This window comes from Mandrillus leucophaeus, unplaced genomic scaffold, assembly GCF_000951045.1.
Source record: "Mandrillus leucophaeus isolate KB7577 unplaced genomic scaffold, Mleu.le_1.0 Scaffold90, whole genome shotgun sequence".
Lineage (NCBI taxonomy): Eukaryota > Metazoa > Chordata > Mammalia > Primates > Cercopithecidae > Mandrillus > Mandrillus leucophaeus.
The window spans coordinates 2,087,568-2,101,116 of record NW_012109808.1 but is presented as its reverse complement, the minus strand read 5'-3'; the positions used below and the strand labels follow the sequence as shown (position 1 = coordinate 2,101,116).

The 13,549-nt window shown below is 39.0% G+C and overlaps 1 protein-coding gene across 2 annotated transcripts in view; it reads left to right on the top strand.

Annotated features, from left to right (window-relative positions):
* Window positions 1-3,175: 3,175 nt before the first annotated feature.
* Window positions 3,176-13,549, top strand: part of GTF2A1 (general transcription factor IIA, 1, 19/37kDa) — a 40,430-nt gene continuing 30,056 nt past the window's right edge. The window contains exons 1-2 of one of the 2 annotated variants that reach the window (XM_011969704.1): window positions 3,176-3,278; window positions 9,434-9,500. Coding sequence is in view for 1 of the 2 variants with exons in the window: in XM_011969703.1 (XP_011825093.1) it covers window positions 3,264-3,278 (15 nt within the window). In the remaining variant the exon portion in view is untranslated. The remainder of the gene's footprint in view (window positions 3,279-9,433; window positions 9,501-13,549) is intronic. The other variant, XM_011969703.1, reaches the window with a different exon arrangement.

The window sequence follows — 13,549 nt, the reverse complement described above, 5'->3', positions numbered from 1 at the left end:
CATGGCTGCGGCCGCTTACCCTGCTTTTCAGTCCCTGAGCCTTGTGGTCCTCCTCCCTTTGGCTGCCCTGTTTATATAGAGCCATTGCCGCTCTCTAATATAGACTCTGCCAGGATGGGAAGGTGCTTTTCAGTCCTACGTCACCGCCTCTCCATTTAAACACCAGATCCGGCTTTAAATAGTGAGAGCTGCTGAGAGCGGGGCTGGGAGGTGCGTGCTCCCGAGGCGAGAGCCAGGCGCGTGCAGAGCTCAATTTATTTCTAGGTCCTTTTTTCACGCTGTAATTTCTCATCCGTCGGGGGCTGCTTTCAGAGCCCCAAGTTTTGGTTTTGTTCCTAGCAGCAGCCAGGATTTGCCTTCTTTGTTTGCTAGGGGAAATATATCCGAATCGCTGTCCCTTTTTATTTTGTTTACAGTTTTCAAAATTTATAATTTAAAACAAAGAGTTTTAGATAAGATGGTTTAGCCGTTTTTCTTGTGTGCATTATTTTCGGGAATTTAAAAAACGGTTTTCTACATTGAAAGTGTTAGCTGCAGAGGACTCGGTTTTGGTAGTGTTTTGTTTAAGTATTCAAGAAATATGTTAGAAATATAGCTGCCAATATTACATTATGTTTTCCTATAGTAAATATAAAAGACACGAGGCTTTTCAGAGAAATAGATAAGTACCTAAAGCTTCATTATAGGACCATTTATGTGTAGGAGAATCATGAGTAATTAGAGGGAAGAGACATGCTGCAAACTGGATTAAAAAAAATTCTAAGTAGAACTTTATTGCCTTGGATATTAACATGGGTATCCGGTGTAAAAATTATTCCAATTTATCTTCCAGCATTGCATCAGGGAATTAACATTTTTGAAGGAAACCTTCTAACAAATCACTTAATGCCACTAGTGGCCCTCTTATTTACCAGTTCTTAAGTTTGAAATGACCTGTTTTTTAAAAATCAGGATAAACCTAAATTGTATTTCGTGAAAGATAGAAACTTTGCCTGAAATATAGCGTAGAATTTTAAGTAATAATTTAGAAATTTCTTGTTTCGAATACTAACTATGTGCCCACATACTTTTCAAAAATTATCTTGAGGGCTTTTCAAATTGTGAACAATTCTGCTAAATTACTTATTAGGCATGTATTTTGTGAAGAGTACACATTTCCCTTCCTTCAACTATAGAGCTTATGAAGCTGTTAAGTGGTCAAGTTGTGAGTTCATTAAGACACAAAAATAAAATCTTAAAGAATGATTCATTAAGTAGAGAGTACTAGAAGAAAGCAGATTTATACCTATACGTGTCTGGATCTCCAAGCAAGAGGTTTTTAGAGGTAACTGACTTTAGAAACACCAAAACACCGTCTAGTTTACTGAAAAGCATACATATTGTCAATTTGAGATTGATATTCCCAATTTAAAATATATTGCCCTCCTAATGTCTTGAGGAGTCATTGTTGGTTAAAACACACATACACACTTTACAGAGATACTTTTGTAATTCAGTTAAGTCACTTTAGGCAAGATGATGTCCATAGTCAGATATACTTTCCTTATATATAGAATTAGAATGTTAAAGTAGGGACTATAGAAATGTGCATTTTACAGATAAACAAACTTCAAGAGGAGGATTTGGCAAAATAAAGCAAGTTAGTGAGTGAAACAGTAAAGCAAGAACCCGGATATTTGAATTGGTTTTCTTGTAATGAGAAGGACTAAATAGTTTTTAATGGTTGAGGTAAATTGTACTGACAAACTCATTTGTATTTTGTTTGTTTTCTGAGACAGGGTCTGGGCCTGTCACCCAGGCTGGAGGGCAGTGCTACAATCTTGGCTCACTGCATCCTTTCCCTTCTGGGCTCAAGCCATCCTCCCACCTCAGCCTCCCAAGTAGCTGGGACTACGGGCAGGTGCCACTATTCCTGGCTAATTTTTTGTATAGACTGAGTTTCACTATGTAACCCAGACTGGTCTTGAACTCCTGAGCTCAAGCGATCCTCCCAAAATGCTGGGATTAGAGGTCATTGCATCTGGCCTCATTATTTGTAGTTTTCACAAGACAAGGACACATTTTCTTAGCAGTTCCCCTGTGTCACAGTGTTGCTGATAAGAGATGGTAGTGAAACACATATTTCTGTTTGAAGTTTGCTCATGAGAACAAACGTTTTTTTTGGTAGCCATTTAACCTTAAGCAAGGTATGAAACACAAGTAATGAGAAGACATCTAAAAAGCTTGTTAACCATAACTCTCTGATAATGGGTAGGATTTATAACCTGGCAACTCTAGTTTTGTCAAGGCAGCTCTAGTTTTGTCATCTGACATGACTTCCTTTTGTCTTACAGGTTAAAAATAGCATGTGGATTGGGCTAATTGTTCTATCTCCCACCTTGTAGTTTTAAAAAAATTTTTATTTTTTGAAAGTTCTTTCACATCTATTCTCATTTTGCCCATTTTACCATTCAACCTTCTAGAAGCCAGCTCCTTTACTTCCCGCTCCTCCTTCAAGTAATACCAACAGTGCTAATTATAATAATAATAATAAACGTTTAGAGGGTTTATGTTCATTATAATGTTTCATAGCATTATCTGGGCAGTAGTAGAGGAGAAATTCTGGGAAGGAAATCAGTGTACCTTGTTTCTTTGGGACCTTGAGACCTGTCATTGCGGGTGTGTGAGTAGTTTAATGGTGTAGCTTGAAAGTACAGACTGGGTCACACAACAGAAGTTAGGTGATTTTTAAACCTGAATGTTCATTAGGTTGCAGATTATTACCAGGCAGATGACTCCCGGACGTAAGATCTCCAAAGTCTTAAGATTTAGTGGTGAGGTAGTAAAACATACAACAGAGTTCAAACCAAGCGTGGAATAGTAGAAGCCAGACGTAAGCAACCCCTGAAGCTGTTATTGAACATTACATTAGGTATTTTGACTATAACATAGGAAATTATAATTGAAAATTGTATGGACCTTGTAGGCATAGGGACCTTCTGTTTATGAATTGCATTAATCTTAAAATTTTTATTAAAGTATGCAGTCATCAAATCCAGTTGATGGCAAATGATGGTGGTCGTATCTTTAAATTCATATGTAGTTAGTTGGCAAAATGACTGTTATATTGGTTTTGAATTATATATTGTAACCTGTGAAAAACTGTCTTTATCAAGTCTTTTATTTTTCCTTTAAAGCCTAAATTATACAGATCTGTGATTGAAGATGTCATTAATGACGTGAGAGACATCTTTCTGGACGATGGAGTGGATGAACAAGTACTGATGGAACTAAAAACCGTAAGTTTGTCTTTTTAAAAATATTCGTACCTTTTCACCCCAAATCATTTTCTTTAGTCAGAGATGAATCTGTACGTTTTCTGTAGGGTGAACGTATAGTTTAGTGAAGTGTGCTGGTTTTAAATCCCAACTGTACCATGCATTCTTCCTCTGACCTTAGGCAGGCTACATTTATATTTCAGTTTCTTTACATGTAAGATGGAAATTGGTAGTATTTACCTTATAGGTTTGTTTTGAGGATTAAACGGAATAACCATATAAAATCTTAGCACAATGCCTGATAGTAGCATTAGCAGTTATTATTGGATAGTTAACATTCTACATTTTAGGGTCTAATTACTTGACATGCCTGGAAGAGTTTTCTTGCTTTCTTTTTTCTGTTTTTTTTTTTTTGAGACAGGGTTGGGCTCTGTCGCCCAGCTGGAGTGCAGTGGCACAATCTGGACTTACTGCAACCTCCACCTCCCAGGCTCAAACCATCCTCCCACCTCTGGGACTACAGGCACATGCCAGCATGCCTGGCTAATTTTTGTATTTTTGGTAGGGATGGTTTTCACCATGTTGTCAAGGCTGCTTTCGAACTCCTGGCTGCAAGTGATCCTCCCGCCTCGGCCTCCCAAAGTGCTAGAATTAGGGACGTGAGACACAGTGCCCAGCTTTAATCTCGCCTTTTTTTAATGGTCTTAATGTACCTGTATTCTAAGTGTGTTTTAAGTTGTAGGGAGTAAGTGCTTGATAAAAGAATTTTAGGTTCTTGAAGTAGACCCTTTATGTAGGCCAAATGTTTTAAATATATTTTACATTAAGAGCTGGTTTTCTGTATCTTGGATTTAAGCAGAAATATTTAGTTTTTTTATTGGCAGTTGTGTTTTCCTTGCAGTGTAATGACTCATGAAATTGTGGACTATTTTTGCCCTGTTGGTTAGAATAGTGGTTCTCAAGGTATATAGTTCATGGAGTCCTGGGTTCTCCCCAGTGGTTCTTTCCAGGGGTCCACAAGGTTGACTAAATGCTCAAGTCTGGAAAATCATAGTTTGCCTTCATTCTTTCAAGTAAAAGTTGTATTCTGTGAGAAAAGTGGCCAGTTAAATTCATAACTCAAGCGCACAGATGCTTTTCCATGAGATAACTGTAAATAAGCAGCAGAAATGCTGTATGCATACTTCTCATTTCTGAATATTAAAAAGATGTGGACTCAGTGTTGATACTAAGAAATTTGATTGTTTGATATTCTGTAATGAAGTGTGTTTACATTCGAAAGATCCATATAATTCATTGAACTTGTATTTTCTGAATGTCCAATGCATAATGTTGGAAAATTCATTCAAAATGCAAGATAAATTAATGAACTTTAACAGTATGAAAAGTTCATAGTTATATGGTTTCATATTCTGCATTGTAACTAACTTGTAAGAAACTATCACTTAAAAGTACCTTTTCTTTTCCTAACTACTTAACTGTAGGAAGGCAGATTTTCTTTGTATACCTCAACCAAAACAAAGCGAAAACACAGGCAGATATGAGAATCTAGCTATTTTCCTTTAAGTCGTTTGTCATTCTCACTCAATGTTATTTACTAAAATATGACTATTTTCAGAAAACTGTTATTTATGTTAACATATAATGGATCCATTATTTCTAAACAAATTAGTAAGCATTAAACATTTGTTATAATTTGTTACTATAAATATAGGGGAGTGTAATTCACATACAGAGAAGCTCCTTGAGGGTCTCAGTAATTTTTTAAAGTGATAAAGCATCCTGAGGTGAAAGAGTTTTAGAACTGCTGGTTTAGAAGTTGAGTATTAAGCTCCTTTAAGTCTATGTACAAATAAATAATCACAGTTAATAAATGTTAAGGAACATTTGTTGTGGTGTCATTTATCCAACATAGGTTTGGAGGCTGCAGCTTGGCAACCAGTTTATTTTACGTAAAGCAATCTCACCTTGATTGTGGTGATGAAGTCGGTCTTGATGTATTTATTAATAGATATCTGCAGGAAACTTCTCTAGAATTTTCAATAAGAATATTCTTGTGTGAAGAGTTTCAGACTAGCCTGGCCAACATGGTGAAACCCTATCTCTGCTAAAAATACAAAAATTAGCTGGGCATGGTGGTACGTGCCTGTAATCCCAGCTACTGGGGAGGCTGAGGCAGGAGTATGGCTTGAACCCAGGAGGCGGAGGTTGCAGTGAGCCGAGATCGTGCCACTACACTCCAGCCTGGGTGACAGAGCAAGACACTGTCTTGGAAAAAAAACAAAAACAAGAGTATACCTGTGTGAGGTAAGAAAAATATATAGGTGTGAAACAGATGAGCAAATATGTATTTACCTTGAGAAAAATGTAAGGGTTACTAATAGTGAAGAGTAGGTATCTAAAAATACAAGTGTAAGAGTGCTAATTCTGAGACATGAGTTGGAAGAAGAACAATATAAATTGTTCAAGTAGCATGAAGTAACTGAGGGATGTGAATAATTAGAAAACAAGCTTATTTTGATTCCTTAGTGTAACGTGGAATGAGATTTTTGCAATTTATGTTATACTTTTATAATGGTTGTCCTTGTGGTTTCGTGACCTTGTATAGAAAATGCAGCATTTTTAGGTGTAGAAAATCAGTTCTAAAGATGTTAGGTAATTTTCTCTAGGTCAAATTCTAGTGGTCAGTCTGGGTTGTTATCTACTCTTGCTTTTCATAATGAAAATCTGGAGAATTTATTTTTCCTATCTTTAACAGTAGAATCGAGACGTTCTCTTGAAGAGAATGCGCTATCTTTGAGACCAAATGTTTCCACCTCCATTTTTATTATATATGACTTTTTTGGTACATATTTTATAGGTAACACACTGATTTTTAGTTTAATACTTAGGTTTTAATGGCAAAAAATGTGACCTACTCAACTTTGAATCCCCAGCTTCTACCGCAATGTCTGGGCATATGTGGTTGGCATTCAGTAAGTATTTGATTGAACTGTTTGATAACAGATATGGCACCTGAATCTAACTGAACAAAATAGTGTAATATTCTTGTTGTTTTTAAATGGGCCATACTCTTCTATCTGGGTTGTATTGAAGTTAAAAATAAAACTGTTAGACTAAAATGAGTTTATTTTAATTCTCTGCACTGAATTTCTTCAGGATCTCATTAGAATTTCTAGAATATGCCCTAGATTTAACAGCTGGACAGCCAGCATTGTCCAATAGAACTTTCTGCAGTGATGAAAGTGTTCTATATCTGTGCTCTTCAGTAGGGTAGCCACTATCCACATGTGCTTATTAAGCGCTCAAAATGTGGTTGGTGGAACTAAGCAACTGAATTTTTATTAATCTAAACCTAAATCACTACATGTGACTGATTGCTGCCATATTGGACTGCTCAGGTTTAGACATTCTTGCTTAATAAAACGAACTTTAATTTCGTATTTTATGGTTTAGAAACACTGGCATTATTAGCTCTAGCCCCTCTCCCCACTTTTTGGGGCCATTTTACAAACTTATCAAAAGCTTGTATAAGGCTATAAAGGAGGCAGTGGTGAATTAGATTGAGGACAAAGATGAATGATGAGAATGCATGTAATTTGAGGGTTAATGAGGTAATGCAGAAAGGGAGATGATAAGAATATTTCAACCCAGTCGTCGAGGTTATCTCTTGAACCACTGCGGGCCTACGTTAATGTGTAAACTATGAGAGGTAGAAAAAACAATAAAATACAGCCCTGGTTTTCAGTAAATCTATATTTGAATATAAATGTGTTTTGGATTGATGAGTGTCTATGGGTGGGAGTGACACTGTAGAAATTCTCTTCAAAGTGAATGATAAAATCAGCCGGATTTCTAGATTTTCCGACCTGCCTATGTCCAGACATCAAGTTCTGTGAGAGATATAAAACATTTTTTCTCTTTTTAATAAAACAAAATGAGAAGAGTTGCCTCAATTGGAAGTATATCTGAAATTCAGTTTATCTGCCTCTGGTTCAGATTTCTCAACACTGGCATTATTGACATTTTGCACCAGTTAATTCTTCGTTGCAGGGGCTGTCCTATTAATTGTAGGATGTTAGCAGCACAACTGGCCTCTGCCCACTAGATGCCAGTAGCACCCTTCAGTTGTATCCAGAAATGTCTCTAGACATTGCCAGATGTCGCTGGGGGGCAAAATCACCTCTGGCTGAGAACCACTATTCTAAATATACTCTAGCTGTATACATAAAAAGTACTTGATATACTCTAATTATATATAAATATTTGGACCATAAGTTGAATGATAATCTACTATTTCGTTTCATTTACTCTTAGGGAAAGCTCTGTTTCTCCAGCACTGTTTCTTGGGAACCCAGAAGTGTAATATATTTTATCCAGGAGCTAGATGTTTTGTGAAAGTAGGGGAATCCTTCAGAATTTCTAGCCCACCATGTTGCCAGGTTTAGCCACCTAACCTCTGGGCTTGTGATGTGAGGGGCTGCAATGCAGGTCTCTGATATGGCCTGGAGACATTTTCTCTATGGTCTTGGGGATTAACAGTAGGGAAGCAGTAAGGGGATTAACTTGGGGAGCAGTAAGTCCACTTATCTATAAAATCTCATGATTTTATATTCCAAGTAGACTTGGAATGTGCTTTGACAAAGTCATTTAGCTAATAAATGATAAAGCCACAAACCTAGCCCTTTTGCATCCATGTGACATATACAGTACTTAGCAGTAGGAAGGAAGGTAAGAGAGTTTTGACTAGATCTTGGGTTGTTGGTGGGTGGCACCTGAGATGGTTTTGAGGGTTGGCGACCTGCTCTGATAGCAGCAGTCCAGTTTAGAGACTAGGAGTTTGAACTAGTACTGGGATTAAAGGGAGGCAAGTGAGGGTCCTGGGGTGCAGAATACAAAGAGACATTCATTCTCTAGCCCTGACTGGGACATTGGAGTCAGACCACCTGGTTTATATCCCTATTCTGTCTGCCATTAGTTAGCGTGATCTTGGATAAGCTACCTAACTTCTTTCTCATCAGATTCTTTTTCTGTAAAAAGTCATAATAATATCTATCTTACAGAATTTTTGTGAAAAAACTAGTCTGTACATGTGTTTATAAAGTACACAGAATTTAGTAAGTTTTAGTTACCAGTCTGGTTAACACGATATACAAATGTACACGTGAATCATTTTGGGTACAGAAGATGAATTTTCTCCATCTAATTTCAGATACTTTGCAAAGATTAGTATTCCTGATTGTTTTCAATACTGTATTAGAAGCTGTGTGCGGTGGCTCATGCCTGTAATTCCAGCACTTTGGGAGGCCGAGGTGGGCGAATCACTTGGGGTCAGGAGTTTGAGACTAGCCTGGCCAACATGGTGAAACCCCGTCTCTACTAAAAATACAAAAACTAGCCGGGCGTGGTGGCACGTGCTTGTAATCCCAGCCACTGGGGAGACTGAGGCTGGAGAATTGCTTGAACCCAGGAGGCAGAGGTTGCAGTGAGCCGAGATCGCGCCATTGCACTCTAGCCTGGACAACAAAGTGACACTCCACATCAGAAAAAAAAAAAAAAAAGAATGAAATATGTTAGTATGATTACTATTGCCAAAATAGTGTTTCATTGTTTATTTATTTTATTTTCATTATGTTGGTTGGGCTGGTCTTCAACTCCTGGCCTCGTGATCTTTCACCTCAGCCTCCCAAAGTGCTGGGTTTACAGGCATGAGCCTCCACGCCCAGCCTCATTGTTCATTTTAAATAGTTGATATCTAATATTTTGATAAATAAAGATTGTGTGAAAATGGAATTGTAGAGAAACTATAGATGTTAAATTAATTTGAACTTTATGGTAATTGGCATTATAAGCTTAATACAAAGTACTTGTATGATGCTCTTTTTGCATGTCTTACATTACCTAGAACCAGTATTATAGTACTTGGTACATAATGATTTTCAGTAGATTACCCGCCTCTCCCAAAGCTGTTGGAAATGTGTGGGGCCATGTTCAACATTTCATGAGGATTTTTGGCATTTACTAGACAGCAGCCAGGAATGTTGCAATTCCTGCATATTTCTTGTGGGACCATTCTGTATGATAAAGAATTGTCCTGCCTAAGATGTCAGTAGCATCCTTATATAGGAACAGTATTCTAGAAGACAAATAGTTTTGTTTTCCCTCTTTGAAGTTAGATCCTGAATAAGACAGTTGCTGCCTAGAAGATATTCATACTTTGATAGAAGTCCTAGACTTTGTGTGGTAAGTACAAAATAGAAATATCTCTTATGCGTGGAGGCAGGGAGTGATGGCTTTTCTTTGAGGCTGTTGAGACTTTGGCATTTGTCTTGTATAGGGAATTGTGGGAGAAAACTGCTGATCATAAGCAATAGTTCCTTAAGGTTACATATGATATATTCAGGGACCTCCAAGTAATGTGGTACTGTGAGAAAATAGAGTTCAAGTTGTAGTAGCAATTGGTATATGGTAACATGCTATACTAAGGAGCTTGGTCTTTAGAGTGAGGATTATCTGGGGTACTAGTTAAAATGCAGATTTTTGGATTTTCCAGAGAGTCTGGCTTGATAGGGGTAGTAAAATGAGACCTAGGAATCTTTTGCAAATAAGTATTCCAGGTTGTTAGATGGTGTATTAGTTAGTTTTCACGCTGTTAATAAGGACATATACACACTGCTGATAAAGACATACCAGAAACTGGGAACAAAAAAAGGTTTAATTGAACTTACAGTTCCACATGGCTGGGGAGGCCTCAGAATCATAATGGGAAGTGAAAGGCTCTTTTTACTTGGCAGCAACAAGAGAAAATGAGGAAGAAGCAAAAGCGGAAACCCCTGATAAACCCATCAGATCTCGTGAGACTTACTCACTATCACAAGAATAGTATGGGAAAGACCGGGCCCTTTGATTCAGTTACCTCCCCGCTGGATCCCTCCCACAATATGTGGGAATTCTGGGAGATAAAATTCAAGTTGAGATTTTGGTGGGGACATAGCCAAACCATATTCTGTCCCTGGCCCTCCAAATCTAATGTCCTCATATTTCAGAACCAATCATACCTTCCCAGCAGTCCCTCAAAGTCTTAACTCATTTCAGCATTAACACAAATGTCCACAGTTTGGAGTCTCATCTGAGACAAGACAAGTCCCTTCTGCCTATGAGCCTGTAAAATCAAAAGCAAGCTAGTTACTTCCTAGATACAATGGGGGTACAGTTATTGGGTAAATAAAGCTGTTCCAAACGGGAGAAAGAAATTGGCCAAAACAAAGGGGTTACAGGGCCCATGCAAGTCCGGAAATCCAGCGGGGCAGTCTTACGTTAAAACTCCAAAATGATCTCCCTTGACTCCAGGTCTCACATCCAGGTCATGCTGATGCAAGAGGTGGGTTCCCATGGTCTTGGGCAGCTCCACCCTTGTGGCTTTGCAGGGTGGTCTTGCTTCCAGTTGCTTTCACGGGCTGACATTGAGTGCGACTTTTCCAGGAGCATGGTGCAAGCTGTTGGTGGGTCTGCCATTCTGGGATCTAGAGGACTGTGGCCCTCTTCTCACAGCTCCACTAAGCAGTGCCCTAGTAGGGACTCTGTGTAGGGCCTCCGACCCCGCATTTCTCTTCTGCACTGCCCTAGCAGAGGTTCTCTGTGAGGGCTCTGCCTCTGCAGCAGCAGACTTTTGCTTGGCCATCCAGGCATTTCCATACATCTTCTGAAATCTAGGTGGAAGTTCCCAAACCTCAATTCTTGACTTCTGTGCACCCGCAGGCTCAACACCACATGGATGCTGCCCACGCTCTGAAGCCACAGCCTGAGCTTTATGTTGGCCCCTTTCAGCTGGAGTGGCTGGGATACAGGGCACCAAGTCCCTAGGCTGCACACAGCATGGGGACCCTGGGCCTGGCCAGCGAAACCACTTTTTCCTTCTAGGTCTCTGGGCTCATCATGGGAGGGGCTGCAGTGAAGGTCTCTGATGTGGCCTAGAGACATTTTCCCCATGGTCTGGGAGATTAACATTAGGCTCCTTGCTACTTATGCAAATTTCTCCAGCCAGCTTGAATTTCTCCTCAAAAAGTGGCTTTTTCTTTTCCACTGCATTGTCAGGCTGCAGATTTTCTGAACTTCTATGCTGTGTTTCTGTTTTAAAATGGAATGCTTTTAACAGCACCGAAGTCACCTTTTGAATGCTTTTCTGCTTGGAAATTTCTTCTGTCACATAACCTAAATCATCTCTCAAGTTCAAAGTTCCGCAAATCTCTAGGGCGGGGGCAGAATGCTGCCACTCTCTTTGCTAAAACAGAACAAGGGTCACCTTTGCTCCAGTTGCTAACAAATTCCTCATCTCCATCTGAGATCACCTCAGCCTGGACCGTGTTCATATCACTATCAGCATTTCCGTCAAAGCCATTCAGCAAGTCTCTAGGAAGTTCCAGACTTCCCCACATTTTCCTGTCTTCTGAGCTGCCCAAACTATTCCAACCTCTGCCTGTTACACAGTTCTAAAGTCGCTTCCATATTTTCAGATATCTTTTCAGCAATGCCCCACTCTGCTAGTACCAGTTTACTATATTAGTTTGTTTTCATGCTGCTAATAAAGACATACCCAAAACTGGGAACAGAGAAAGGTTTAATTGGACTTACAGTTCCACATGGCTGGGGAGGCCTCAGAATCATGGCAGTAGGTAAAAGGCTCTTCTTATATGTTGGCAGCAAAAGAAAATGAGGAACAAGGAAGAGCAAAAACACCTGATAAACCCATCAGGTCTCCTGAGAATAGCATGGGAAAGACCAGCCCCCATGGTTCAGTTACCCGTCCCTCCCAAATCACATGGGAATTCTGGGAGATACAATTCAAGTTGATATTTTGGTGGGAACACAGGCAAACCATATCAGGTAGGTAGGTAGGTAGGTAGGTAAATAAATTACTTTGCTCTGTGGTTCCAGTTTTTAAACAGAGGATATATTTATAAATTAAAAAAATTCACCTTGATAACAGTGTAGAACAGTGTTTCTCAAACTTCTTGACTAGGACTCTCCTTAAGAATTAATAGTATTTAACATTTTGAATAAATATATGCACAAGTATATGAGTGACAAATCTGCAAAAGTTTTTTCTCAGTGAAGTACAGTCTGATTTTTCCTTTCAATTCTATTTTGTTTACAAAAAACATCCTTAGGGGAGAGAGGGAGGGAGAAGGAGAAAGGAAAGGGAGAGAGGGACGGAGAAGGGGAGGGAAGGGGAGAGAAAGAGGAAAGGGAGAGAAGGAGAGAGGGCTACAAAGAAAATTCTAAATTGACTTTGAATCACTAGTGGGTTGCAGTCCTCAGTTTGAAAAACATCGGTTTAGATTTTAAAACAGTTCTCACTTTAGCATCCATCAGAATAACCTGAATGAACAGTTTGTTAAATTCGATTTCTGGTTTACCCCCAGAGCTGCTGATTCAGTATTTTTAACAAGTATCCAGGTGATGCTGATGTTGGGTCTAGAAACGCATTTTGAGGATCACTGATTTATAGAGGATAGATTGGAAGGGCAAGCGTACACTGGAATGTCTGCTCTGTAAGGTCAAGCATTTTTCTCAGGTTTGTTCACAGTATCTTCTCAATGCCTGTAACAGTGTTCGGCATATAGGACATAATTATTTGTGGACTGTATGACTTGATGCAGGAAACTCAAGCGCTCAGTCACTACATTACTACTGTTTGCAGTACTGCTGGGCAGAAGGGACCAGGGCCGCGTCATAGAGATACATTGGAACAGTGAATCAGAATAGACGGTAATGGTGGACTGTTGGGGTGGATTGTGACTGCTAGGTCATTTACACGGGAGTCTAGGTGAGTCATGGTGCCCAGTACTTAGCCACACATAATGTATATTCATTAATATTTGCCATTATCATAGGAGCTTCATTGAAGTGATGGGTCCAGATTGCTGTGGGTAAACCAATTGTAGGTGATAAAAGTGAAGCATAAAATTTAGAAAATTACAATTTAAAATACTTTTTAAACAAAACATTAATAAGACTTTTTTTCACCTTGATTTTTGGCTCACAAGAAACAGGCTTTGTTTTGTTTTGGAAGAGAGGAGAAGATGTAGAAGGTTTGGGTGATAACAGACTGTTTGGAAGCCTTACTATATATAATACATTAGTCATAATGTGTTTTATTTAGCATATGAGTATCTATTTTGATGGTGCGCTATGCTAGATGCCCACTTTACAGAGATGAATCAGACACAACATGGGCTCTCAAAAAGTAGTGCTTGTTACTACGGGAAGAAGCTAGCTGTCTTTCGCCTAGG